This window comes from Arachis ipaensis, chromosome B2, assembly GCF_059453495.1.
Source record: "Arachis ipaensis isolate K30076 ecotype BB chromosome B2, ASM5945349v1, whole genome shotgun sequence".
Lineage (NCBI taxonomy): Eukaryota > Viridiplantae > Streptophyta > Magnoliopsida > Fabales > Fabaceae > Arachis > Arachis ipaensis.
The window spans coordinates 123,818,868-123,833,721 of record NC_142437.1 but is presented as its reverse complement, the minus strand read 5'-3'; the positions used below and the strand labels follow the sequence as shown (position 1 = coordinate 123,833,721).

The following is a 14,854-nucleotide window of genomic DNA, read 5'->3' as shown; positions in this document are numbered from 1 at the left end:
GCAGAAATGCAAAATGCAAAATGGCCGATATCTTAGACTTTCATTTGATAGGTAGGGACTCAAGTGGTACTGAACTTTGCATTGTCTTTGCACATTAATGATATATCTTATATCCGCGTGATTATATTCCACAACAATCTATTTCATTTGGGTCGAATGTGCATCATTAGATCAAAAGTTATAAGAAAAAAAAAAAAAAGTACCAGGAGTTAATAGAATATTTGTACAATATGTACAATGAAAGTTTAGAGAGTATTAGAAATATAACCATTAGTGTTACTTTTTTTCATCAGTTGAAACTTTTGAAATGAGTGGTATCATGATATGGTATTAGAGCGTTAGATCTGAAAAGTTAAGAGTTTGATCCTTGGTGAACCCCAAAATTATTTTAAGCGTTTGGGATGATGTTTATTATCCCTAGTACTCGGATAATTATTCTAGATAGTATGAAAGATGTTCATTTTGTAACTCAATAGCCCATTATACACATTGTACAAATAATTCATTATCTTCCTAGCGAGACTCATAAAAAAATATTATTTATATACTAAAATTAATTACAAAAATCATATTTATGTATAAATATATATTGGTTAATCTAATTTTAATATATATTGTATATTAATAATTAGTTTTAGTACCCGATTTTAATGTACATCTAATATATATATAGTTGAAAGTTATATAATTTCTGGGAAGATAAAATATTATTTAATATGTATCGTATAAATCATAATTCTGTTATTAATATTTTAAAAGTTATATTTTTATCTTAAACGACTTATTTCGTCATATTTTAGTTTTATGAGTAAAACTAAAATTTTTCTTTCAAAAATATATTTTTTACATTATGTTTTTTTTTTAAAATAGTGACAAAAATCATAATTATAATAATCATGGTAGTAGCTATAATGATTTAAAAATAATGAAATAACAGAAAATTAAGAAAAAAAATAAAATAATAATAGAAAAAATGATATTTTTGAAAAAAAAAAATAATAAAATATTTAGAATAAAAATAAGATATTTTAAATGTTAGAAAAAAAATTAGTATTTAATTTAGTCTAACATTAAAAGACTAAATAAGTACTCTACCTTGTTGGAATTAAAATTTGTGTATAAAAGCTATGATGCTATCTATGACATTAAAGAGAGGTGTAGTAGGGTTATACATGAGTGTTTTTTTTTTTTTTTTTTTGGAAAGAAAGATATAGCTATATGCAACACAAAAATGTTAAAAAAAATACAAATGTTTTTTAAAAAAATGTAAAGAATGGAAAAATGTTCATCAAGTCTCAAAACAATTTTTTTTAAAGAAAGTATTATGAGAAAGTTATTTTGGACAAAATTTTAAATTTTTTTTAAATTGTATTTAGTATAAGAGATTGCACCTGAGACAAACTTATCAACACAAACATGAAACATGTATCAAACAATGGAACTTTAAGAATAATATTAGTCAAATAAAACTAACAATGTGTTTCAACTAGCCAGCTAGATAGGTTGAATTTGAACTATATTATTGGAAGACTTGAGGGGTGGGGAAAGTGGAATGAACATGACTAATAATGTATATCTAACAATTAACCTAGTCCAAGTATTTGTAATTTGACTAACATATAAACTCATGATTATGAGTGAAAGCAAATTTAGAAAACATAAAAAGCTAATTGCATATTAGCATGACAAATGGCAAGGTGATAAACATATATATAGATATAGATATAGATATAGATATAGATACTCTTAAGAAAGAGATTATCATCACCAAATAATAATAATAATAATAATAATAATAATAATAATAATAATAATAATAATAATAATAGAGACACTTAGATAAATACACTGAAAACGTTTTTTTATAAAGATGTTTTTTAATAATTAAAATTTAACATATATAATCGATTAAATCGTGTTATTTTTGTCAAAATTAGACTAGACAAATTGATTTGACCGAAAAATGGTGAATCAAATCTTGAACTGATCTAAATTAATATTATTTTTTATAGAAAATGACTACAATACCCTATTATAAAAAATGACTAAAATACTTCTATCATATATATTACTTTTGAGAATCCTAAATTTTACTCCTTTATTTTTTTATCGTAGGATTAGAATTTATAATTTTTAAAATTAATATATATAATAAAAGTATTTTAATCATTTTCTATAATAAAAATATTATAGTCATTTTTTATTAAAAAATAATATTAATTTAGACTAATTTAAAATTTGATTTATTATTTTTTCGGTTAAATTAATTTATCTAGCCTAATTTTAATAAAAATAATATAATTTAATCGATTATATATGTTAAATTTTAATTACTAAAAAATATCTTTAAAAAAAAAATATTTTAGGCGTCTTTATCTAAAAACTCCCTAATAATAATAATATAGTTACTTGAAGAATTTTATGAGGGAATGCTATACGCTATATGAGAATGTGTCTCATGGTGAAAGATTATAGCCAATATATATATAATTTGTGATAATGAGTGGTTCAATCAAAGTTTTATTGTTAATCACTAGTCATGAAATGGATGTTTAATTAAGACACATACCCAAGATTTGGCTTATCGAAAACATCACTAATAATGGGTTAACATCATTCAATTGTTAGCAATAAGTCTAATTCTTTTTTCTTTTTTTTTTTTTAAATAAATCTTGTCGTTCATCATATGAAATTAATATATATTATATTCTTTATTTATGCTAGTGTCCCACGCAACTAGATTTCTTTCCTTCTGATCTATATATAATAATTCATGGTGCTTTACATGGAAAACAAATAACACATTCCAAAACTATAATTTTGTTTTTGCCTTGTGGTGAAATGTTATTAGACCGAAACCCAAGGCAAGAAGGTTGAAAATTATATATAATTATATATCCACTACTATAAACTTTGAAAAACTTGGGTAGTCATAATCATTAGAGATATAATTATTTATATATATTTTTTATTAATTTAAATTTATTTAAAAAATAATTTTATAATATAATATCAAAATTTGTAGAGTAAAAAAAATTTAGACTTTAATATTTATTATTCTTCAAAAGAAAAAACAAACACCTATACAAAAATTTTAGATAAACTCAAAATTTATTCGTATTTTAAGAAACATATTAAAAATATAATTTTTTATATATTTTTTTATTAGTTTAAATTTTTTAAAAAATTAATTTTATGATAATAAAACCTAATTTTATTGTTGTTATTATTGTTATTATTATTAATTAAAATTTATGTCTATATTTTTAGATTTTTACATACATTTGAAGGTATTTTCTCAGTTTATGAATTGTTGTTTTCTTCATTTTATGAATTATTGCTGAAATGATTTCAAAGCTATAGTCCAAGCATGTCAAATATGTTTTCTGATTTATTTATATTATTATTATTATTATAAAAAAGAAGGAAAAATCACTAGCAAACCCTAGTCGGCTTGATTTACGTCACATTTGAAGGATATGCATCAGTTACATTCTTATGAGTTTCTAATAAATATATGCATTGTGTTTGTGCATTTATATATAAATCAATTGAAATCATCATTTTCCGAAACTTGCATTTCACAGGTTAGTGGTAGGCATATTTCCATTATTGCTGAAAAGGGCAGGGTTTTTTAATTATTATTATTATTATTATTATTATTATTATTATTATTTCTTTTAAAGAAAAGCTAAGAGACAAGCAATTGATGATGCGAAAGTGGGGCGAAAGCAGCATGGATGACGAAAAATATGATAAGTTTCATGAAGTTTCATATATCAACTTGAAATGATTATTAATTAAATAATATATATAGCAAACCGACAAAAAAATTAATAATTTAATTATTCCAAGAAAATTATAAAATAATTAATAAAATTAATTAAGGAGCAAAAAACAAACATAGCATGCAAACCTGGGAGTCCTCATATATTTATCAACTTTACTATTTATCAACTTATTAAGGTATTAATCTATACTATACTTTATGTTAACATTTTGTCATTAATCCAAAAAAACTATATATATGTATCTGGCATGATGGGGTCACTAGTCTAACCTTTAATACAAAGCATCAACCATAGGCTAACAAAACAACCTACACCCAGCTACCTATAATTAGTAATTTATTTCTATGTATTTTATAATTTTATATTATCATTTCTATATGTTTAATTTAAATTAATTAAATAAATGGACAATTTTCTAAAGTATATATAATATTAGTACATCAGAAATTACTCAGAAGCATGCAGCTATACACCAGCTAGATAGATGCTTCACCCTCTCTTCTTAAAGCTCATAATAATAATAATAATAATAATAATAATAATAATAATAATAATAATAAGAGAAAATAACAAATAGATTCATGACTTTTTGTCTCGCGAATATTTTTGTTTCTGACTATTAAAAAATATTTTTAAGTCCCTGACCTTTATAAAATTTGGACAGATCAGTCCCTCTATCTAAATACCTCCGTTAGGGACTGATTCGTCCAAATACCTCCGTCAGAGACTAATCTGTCCAAATTTTGTGAAGGTCAGAGACTTAAAAATATTTTTTAATGGTTAAAGACAAAAATATCCGTGAAACAAAAGGTTAAGAATCTATTTGTCCCTTTCTCTAATAATTAAGAACCTCTCATCAAGTCTCACCATAAGTCATAGAAAATTAGAAATTAAAAATATATACAGTTTAATTATTAAGCTTTTTATTACTGATGAATCATTGATAATTAAATATCTTTCTAAACTGTTAATGATTTCAAAAACATGTTTCTCTCTTCTTTTTTTTTTTAAATATATAATATAAGTTTCAGGTTAAAATTATAAAGTAAAGCTTCAACGATTTAGGGTTTGTATATACTTTTAGATTAATTGAATGCAGATATATAAAAATATTTACATAAATTTTCTTAGATATTTTTTCCTTTTAATTTATTTTATACTTTTGTTTCTTCTAAATCAACAAGTGAGAATCGAATTTTAAATTTTTAGATAGAAATTCTCAAAAATTTATATTAATAAGAGATACATGAACAATTATATTTTTAACAATCCCAAAATTATAACTAAAAATCATTCCTAAATAATAATAATAATTTTGGAATTTTGACAAATTTAATTTAACATTAAAAATTACATCTTTGAAACCATATTAAAATTAAAATTAGACGAGTTTAACTCAATTTCAAAGATTTATTCAAGAAACAAAAGATGCTTCACATTTAATTTATAAACTATCTAGAAGTCATGTTTTTAAAAAATATGAGACGCATGATACACCGTGTTAAAAATTATATAACTATTCCAATTAATTTAACATTTTGAAACAAATAATTTCATAATATATTAAAGCTTTTATAATTAAAAAATTGAAATAAATCTTTATTGACCTTAACAAAAATTACCATAAAAAACCAATGCAAAATTACACAACATCCAAAAGAGAGGAAGAATATTTACCAAATAAGTATTATGCTATTGATCATATCTTTGAATGTTTGTGTTTTTCGAATTTTTTAGAATCTATTTTGATGTAAAATAATTTATGTTAAACAATTTCTCTAAAATAATTTTTGATAAAGAAAGTAATAAAATTTAAGTTTCTTTAAATCAATTTAAGGTGGTATTAATAATTTGAGGTAGTGAAATTCAAACAATGATGTCACATGAAAAAAATCAGTTCTACTCCTTTAGCTTGAAATTCGATTGAGTGTCTGTGTTTCTCGGATTTTTTAGAATCTATTTTGATGTAAAAAAATTTATGTTAAACAATTTCTCTAAAATGATTTTTGATAAAGAAAGTAACAAAATTTCAGTTTCTCTAAATCAATTCAAGGTGGTATTAATTTGAGGTAGTGAAATCTAAACAATGATGTTACATGGGAAAAATTAGTTCTACTCCTTTAGTTTGAAATTCGATTTTGGCATGCTCTATAATAAAAATATTATTCATACACTAAAATTAGCTACAAAAATCAATTATTAATGTAATTACTATTTTATTGTGTATAAATATATACATAATTTAATTAATTTTAATATATATTTATATTTTAACATATATTTTATATAAATAACTAATTTTAATATACACATAATATACTTGGGGGTGATAACACACTGTGTTTCTGTAACATTTAATGTGAAACTTTTAACATACTCTTTCATATCCAAAACAAAAATTTTGAAATGTAAAGCTTGTAAGACTGGACTTTTATAAATGGTCTAATATAAAAGATAAAATATGATCATGTATCATATCATTTCAAGTTAATCGGATATATTTAATTCAAATCTAAAAATTAGTTCATAAAAATATATATATTTTTTAATGAATTATAAATACTGTAATAATGGTCACTTCCTCTAAATAATGTGAGATTCTAATTTTTTTTAGTAATTTTCTCAAAATAAAATCAAATAAATAGAGAAACATAAATAGAAAGAGAGACAAATATTTTGTCATAACTTTAGGAAATATAAAAAATATAAAAAATTATATTGAGGCAAAAAATTGTATTTATATTTCCATCTCTACAATCAATTTTATTTTATTTTATTATATCTATAGCCTATAAAATACATATCTATTTAAAAATAAAGACAAACATAAAAACAGGGAAAAAAAATTATATCATATCTAAGACTGTATTTGTCAACTTTGTCCATAAAAAAAATGTAGTAGATATAACATAGGCACAAGCTTTGAGACATTTTCCAAATACACACTAATGACACTATAATAAATAATAGGTCCTATAGTTTAGTGAAATTTTTAATTAAGTTTCTATATTTTTTTTTTAATTAGGTCTTTGCACCATTTTTTTTTTTAATTAAATCCTTCTTAGTAATAATTGACTTAATTTTATAGGGACCCAACTAAAAAAAAAAATGATACAGAAACCTAAATAAAAGAAAAAAAAAATGTAGAGACCCAATTAAAAAAATTTGGTGCAAATACTCAATTAAAAGGAAAAAAGTATAGGGACCTAATTAAAAATTTTGCGAAACTATAGGGATCAGTAGAGTAATTAAACCTAAATAATACACAGAAGAGATCTTTTTTTTTTTCTTAATTTTATGTTTTTTTTCCTTTGGGACCGTATGGGCTGGCCCTAAAAATAAAGAAATGGATTTGGTGAATTAATTTTCACACTTCTCACTTGTGTTGTCTGAGTTCTCACCCATTAAGGCAAAGGCATGCGTTGTGGTGGGGGCTACACATAAAGGGAAGTGGGGCCCACAATATCAATGTAAATATTTCTATACCCTTTTGTGGGCCCACATTGGATCAGAAAGGCCCCCTGGGCCCCTCAAGAAAAATAAAAAAAAAAAGGGAAAAGAAAATTAATTTGTTGTTCCATTCCCAAGTTCCTATTTGTCAACCATGCTTGCTTTTATTCCTCATCACTCAATGGTTTCAATAGGAATTAGCATGCTCTCTTCTTCTTCTTGTTCTTCTTTTCCGAGTTATTATTGTTGGGTGTACTACAAAGTGTAACAAAAGCGTTGCAGAGAATGGTGATGGAATTGGTTAAGTGGCACGTGGCACGTGATGCTTGTGTAACCCTTTCTCTTTAGGGGTGGATCTAGAGTATAGGACTCTAGTTGTGGGACCATCCCCACAGGAGGCCCAATATATTATAGCATGGTCCACTAGGCCCCATATCTCCATTTCCTTATTTCTCATTAAAAAAAAATTACAAATTTATTGTCTTTTTAATATTTTAAAAATTTAATTTTAATACACTATCTGTATAAAATTATTTGTATACGTATATTCAATCACATAACTATCATATTAATAAAAATAACTACGTTTTATATTGACTGCGTAAAGAGAACGGTTGTAATTATATGATTGTAAAATATTTTTCATTATCAGTACATCAAAATTAAATCATATTTTTAATATAAACGTTTAAAAAGTATAAAATGGATAGAATCTAGTTTTAGGTGATTTTTACATATTTAACAAAATATTAACAAAGTCCAACTATATAAAAAATTATCAATAGAAGATTTATGTGTAAAATAATTTTATTACAAACATAAAATATGATAGATCACAATAATATCATTATATCTATGTATTCAATCAAACTTAGTAACATAAATTTTTATTGTTATCATAATATATATAAGAACTAATTTTAACATTTATTTAAAAAAAATAAATAAAAATATTATATACATATAAAAAAAGCATTAATTAATCAATCATAACATTTAATATATATTATATATTTCAATATATATATTTTATACAAATAATTAATTTTAAGTGTATTCATAGCATGTTTGAAATTAAAGTTTTGTGGGTAAACATTTAGAAGTAGCTTTACAACGAATTGAAGAACATCTCAAATTTGACTTGCCTTTTAAAGTAATGGGAGTGCATGCGCTAATATACGGTCTAATAGGACACACAATGAATGCATGTACCAACACATGATGATAATAATAATAATAATAATAGTCATAATAAATAATAAAAAAACACTAACTAACAAATAATACATCAACGTCCACCTATAAAGTCCGCCACATTGAGAGGTCTTAAATTATTTTTCGTTCCTTAACCTGAACATACTCTTTAAGTGATGATGAATGCTAACGTAACTATTATTATTACTTTTGAAAGAGTAATGTACAAAACAACAAAGAATTTAGAATGTGATAGAATTCATGTGTATGTGAAGCCTTGCATGTGATGGACACTAGCTAGCTAGTACTACTTAGTTGAGGGCTAATAATATATATGCTTATGTGGTTGATTAAGACATTTATATTCCGTCCATAAATAATTAGTATTAATATAAGTCATATATATGTATGCGTAATAATATGTTATTAATATTTTAAAATAACATCAAAAAAATAAAAATATTATGTATACACTAAAATTTAAATATTAAATTAATTATTATATATATTAAATATTTATTTTATATTAATAACTATTTTTGTTATAAAAAATTATCAGTATAACGACCGATTCTGGTAGTTACTAAAATTATGGTCGCTAAATTTAAAATAGATTGCTGCTAATTATTAGCGAATGATTTTAGCAACCGATTTTCAATCAAGGCTATCAAATCCTCACTAAACAATATCGATTGTTAACAAAAATCAATCACTAAATAACGATCGAATTTTCTGTCACTAAATTAGAAATTAGTGATCGATTTAGCGATCAATCTTTTTTTAATATAGAAAAATCAATTGATCATCGGTCGCTATTAGCAACTAATTTTGTTAGTCGTTAAAATCTTCACTCGCTATTGTTAACAATATCCATTGTTAACAAAAATCAATCACTAAATAATGATCAAATTTTTCGTCGCTAAATTAAAAATTAGTAATCGATTTAGCGACCAATCTTTTTTTAATATAAAAAAAATCAATTGATCATCGGTCGCTATTAACAACTAATTTTGTTAGTCGTTAAAATCTTCGCTCGCTATTCTGATAAATTTTTGTCGTATTTAAAGACCAATTTGAATTAAAAAAAAAAGGGATAGAAGTTCAATTTGAAATGATGATGCCTAGTACGACAGATAGCATTTTCATAAAACAGTTCAAAATTATTTTAAGGTGCAATGAACATGCACATAAACTATATGTATATATACACTCTTGGGTTTAATTAAATAAATCCTATCTTTCTTATTCACCCAGCCATATGCAAATTTCACCTTGAACATTTCAAAGTTTTACACCCGTATGTAGTTAGCTAGATAAGAATACAATGTAACGTGTTTATCAATTAAACAATGGGAATAATAAATTAATTAATTACTTATATACACTATTATAAAGAAATTTAATTAATATAATATATATATAGTTACTAGAATTTATACGCATCCGCGTGTAGATTTTGTCACACAAAGGGACACTTATCACTTATGTGGGTGTCAAAAATGGAGACTAATGAAATGTCACAATCCATGGCCTAACTTTTGAAGATTGAAGTCAATTGGTTGAAGACTCAATAGAAGACCTATTATTATAGCTCTCCCATCATCACCACCAATCAAGCATTGCCCATATGCCAAGTCATGACAAATCAAACTTCATAATTTCATTATGCCTTCTCAAAATGATTAACATTATAAAATCAAATAATAGTAATCCCAATAGAAATTAAAGATAATTATTATTAATTAGTTTATTTGATTCTTCATTGGTTAACATAGTATTTTTTAAGTGTAAACTATGCTTATGTCCTTTGCTTCTTGGATGTTAGGTGATATTACTTATGATACTATTTTATATAAAAAAGGAATATATGAATGTTGAGTGTTTTATGATCTAAATCTAATATAATATTAATATATATATTTAAAAATATGAGTATTTGTGCAATTATTTTTGAAAGAATATCAATGTCTCCTGTCTTGTTTAATGCTTAAATAATAATATTTGAAGAGTGTTAGGAGACAGTAAATTTTGTGATTTGTAGTTATTAATTAGTTATCATTAGTTTATTTTTTTTACTGGTTAAGTATTAGCCAAATTTTAATAAAAATACTGATTTTCTAGACTTTTTTATAATATTTAAAAAATTTAACTATGAAGCCAATTTTTTTAATTTTAAATTATAAATTCTAAATTCTAAATTCTAAATTTTAATTCTGAACTCAAAATTCTCTAAAAAATAAAGTTAAATAAATTTACAATAAAAATAACTAATATTGACAATTAAAAGTTAGCATCCTATATTTTTATATTTAAAATAGTAAGTAAATATGTATGTTGATGGAGTAGTAGTTGAAACAAGTAAAATTTTGTCCTAGTGTGAGAAAAGAGACGTGAAGTGAAGAATTTTCACCTAAAAGTTGATTTGCTTTTTCATCCTATGCTGTAGTGAATATGACATTTGATAAATATAGAATCAGAAAAATGGGTATTCGGTGAACGTTAAAATGAACTCAAAAGGCAACCATATATAAGTCAAAAACTAAACTTTATCAATCATGGTGAACTGTTATTAGTACTTTAATTAATTAATAATAATTAATCACACTACTAGAGTTTCATTATGTCCTTTTCTGTGAGAAAGATATACATATAGGAGGTGGAGACAAGTGTCACACTTAAATAGATTCTTATTATTGTTGTAATTATTATTATTTCTAGAATGATTATTATCCATTCGTCATGTATATCTGATATCTCCTTTAATTAACAAAGCATCATGCTTTGTGTGGAAGCAAAGCAAATAGAATTAACGAGGTATTATAGAAAAGATAAGGATAAATCCAGCTACTAGGTATGATTGAGGAAGACAAATTAATAATAATAAATACGTAAAGGGATAAGGTGAGATTTAAAAAAAAAAAAAATTTACTGCTACTTGGATTTGGGAGTAATACACAAATTCTAATCTGTATTTTGCTGTGTATGAAATTAACCTGATATTTTGTATGTGCTTATTATGATCACAAAACACTTAAATAAATAATGGTACATTATTATTTAGTTTGCATCTTCAAATATCTTTAAATTAATTCTTATATTATAGTTCACTACAAATGTTACTTTTCATTGTTTATCTAAACAAAAGTAAATAAACAAATAGTTTTTTTTTTGGTATTAAAATAAACAAATAGTTAATAATGAGACAATATTTATTAGTCCAATAGTATATATATAAGTAGTAAGTCATTTATATTTTTTTTATACTCTTTTGTTGGACTGGATATTTTTTCAGTTTTTAAGTGAGTGATTTTTTTCTTTTGCTCAGGTGTAAGTATGTTTTGGGCTGAAACTTGAAACCGGCCCTATATATTAAATAGTCCATACATTTTTTTTTACCTTTTTTTAACCCGATAATATTTTTTATTTTTTGCGGTAATCCCTATCTTAACAAGTAGGAAATTGGAGCTATATTTAAAAGTTTGTAGTTAACCAATAAATTTTAAGAAACATTTTAAGTGCACTGAAGAGTATTGGTGCACCAGTTATTTTAATAGTTGATTTCAATTAATATATATTATATATGTTTTTTATAATTCAAATTAATAGTTAAAACAATTAGAGTATCAGTACTTCCAGTACACTTAAAATGTTTCCTAAATTTTATATGTACATTTGAAATTTTGAACTGAATTTAACGCTTGTTTAAATAAACAAATAAACTATCTAATTAACTAATCTAAATTGATTTTTTAACTTGATAAATTAAAGAATTAATTCATCATAAATTTAATTTAAATGTATACCAATTACATGTATATATTTAAATCGAATTCATAACAATTATTTAACTAAATCAGTGAGTTAACTAATTAATTAATATAAATTAACTTTAAAAAATTAATTCGTTGTAAATTTGATTTAAATATATACAAGTTATTATTCGAATTCTCAACGCATTGAGCTGACACTTTTAGGAGAATAATAAACATATAATTCAATAAAAAAGAAATAAACGTATAACTCCAAGGGAAAGGGATGAAGCTTCATTCACTATAGGACCTTAAAACTGAAGCTTTCTACGCAAAATTTATGAACTGCAAAAGGCACAACACGATCCAAATTCGTAACCAAAAACTACATTCATTCATAATATTACAGTTTAGCCATAAATATTCATCATAACAAATTAAACAACTTTCAATTACACGCATGAAACCCTAATTTTCTAACAAGTTGCTGCAATCAATCATCGAGAAACTTCCTCAGAAGCTTCTTGATTTCTTCACTTCGAGCTTTAGCACGAGCCTGCTGTGGGCCTATATTCGCCATTGATAGGTATGCTCCGGCCGCCACCAGCGACGCTCCCGTCAAAAACACGGCGGCGCTCACCGCCACTTGCTTCCGTGTCGGCGGGTACGACCACAACACCATTTCATACATCGACTCCCACCCCTTAACAAATTCACAGATTTTTAAGTATTTTTCCGAAGAATGAAAATAGGCCCAATAACTAAACAGTAAGGCCCATAAAATAGAAAAAGGCCCAGCCCAAAACCCAATCAACAAAAATTCCTACAAAACCCTACTTTCAGTTTATAATTTCTCCCTCAAACCCTAACAAGTAACAATCCCCTTTCGTATCTTCTTCTTCTTGTTCTTCTTCTCTCCCTAACTCGCTGCACGAACTCACTGAGTGAAACACAGAATGGGACGAGTTCGCACAAAAACGGTGAAGAAATCCTCGAGGCAAGTGATCGAGAGGTACTACTCGAAAATGACGCTGGATTTTCACACGAACAAGAAGGTTCTAGAAGAAGTAGCGCTAATCCCATCGAAGAGGCTCCGAAACAAGATCGCAGGGTTCTCAACGCACCTGATGAAGAGGATCCAGAAAGGACCGGTTCGTGGAATCTCGCTGAAGCTGCAGGAAGAGGAGAGAGAGAGGCGCATGGATTTCGTTCCAGAAGTTTCCGCCATTAATGTCGATAGCATCGAGGTCGATAAGCAGACCATCGACATGCTTGCTGCGTTAGGTATGTCTGATATTCCTGGTGTTGTGCAGGTTGAGCCTACGGCGGTTCAGCAGGTTCCGTTTGGCCGCGGTGGTTTTGCTGGCGGCGCTGGTAGGAGGTTCTGAATTCTGATAAATGGTGGTTGTGTCGTTTTCGTTGTTATTTTTGTCGTTTTATTTATCATTCGGACTTTAGAACTTTATATTGTTAAAACTGTTGAAAGCGTTTCTTAATGGAATTAATTTTTGTTTTGGTTAAATTGTTAGTGCCATCAGTGTGTTCTGTGTTGCATTGGGAGAGAATATTTCAATGCTGCACTATTGCATATTGGTGATTTTAGTAGCTTTTAGCTGAGTTTTTATTATATTTACATATTAGAATTAATGATTTCATGTTACAAGGGAATGTCCTTTTTGTTAAAGTTAATTTAGATTAATCTTGGTGCAGTAAGGATAAGAATGAGGCTAGTTATTACTTTATTTATTTTGGGGAAACTAGAATACAGGAAGTATTTTTGGGCGAAATTCAGGTTCAATTAATTTCGTAACTTCATGCAAAATTGATAGCTGATACTATAGATGATTTGTTATTCATGTATGAACATAGCTAATCATGTTAAGTAGTTTTTAAGAAGAGTCATTTTTATGCGAAGATGATATTTGAGAGTCAACAATTCAGTCAAATACATCAAACTATATCATCTTTTCACAAGTCACTAGATAACATAAACTATATCATCTTTTCCTTGCTTGCATGGTTTAAAGTTTGAACTTAAAAGCACAAAGATGAATACAGGGGATTAGTTTCACGAATTAATAGATCAAGAATGTTTGTTTTAACAAAAAACATAAAGGATATGTTTGGGATGACAAATTGCTATTTGCATAAACAAAACATAATCAACGAAGACTATACATGATAAAAATATCCCCTGTTTAGTAAATATCCCCTGTTTTCTTGATAAAAATTCTCCCCAAGGGTGAAATTGGGCTTCAATGGGATTGAGGCCCAAAAGGAGTCCTAACCCTCCATTGTTTCATTTCAATGGTTTTATGTATAGAAGGTTACAAATCCAAATTGGAGCTTGAAGGTCCAGCAAAAATTGAAGGAGTTGCGCACATTATGACATGTATTAATATGCCCAAGAATTTTTAAATGTAACAAATATATGATTAATTTGTTGATAATATAATTTTTTACTAATAGTTTAAGCATGCTTGAACCTCTTCATAATATGAAGGTGGTGTACCTTAAGATAAGAGCTTATGTAATTTCTAATTAATGAACAAATTAAATTAAAAAATTATGTAAAATCTTCATCTGACTGTACGAGATAAACTATAGTCTTATTGACACTACTGTTTTAGTATTATGTATTATATTTACATAAAACAAAACAAGATCAAT

The 14,854-nt window shown here is 25.6% G+C and overlaps 2 protein-coding genes across 2 annotated transcripts; one reads left to right on the top strand and one right to left on the bottom strand.

Moving 5' to 3' along the window:
- Positions 1-12,561: 12,561 nt before the first annotated feature.
- On the bottom strand, positions 12,562-12,875 carry LOC107626368 (bric-a-brac protein). The gene has a single exon (XM_016329236.3). The coding sequence runs from the start codon at positions 12,873-12,875 to the stop codon at positions 12,678-12,680; it is 198 nt and encodes a 65-aa protein (XP_016184722.1). The 3' UTR covers positions 12,562-12,677.
- Positions 12,876-13,030: 155 nt separating this feature from the next.
- On the top strand, positions 13,031-13,706 carry LOC107626367 (small ribosomal subunit protein eS17). The gene has a single exon (XM_016329235.3). It carries the CDS (start codon positions 13,141-13,143, stop codon positions 13,570-13,572), a length of 432 nt encoding a protein of 143 aa, XP_016184721.1. The 5' UTR covers positions 13,031-13,140; the 3' UTR covers positions 13,573-13,706.
- The last annotated feature ends 1,148 nt before the right edge of the window (positions 13,707-14,854 follow it).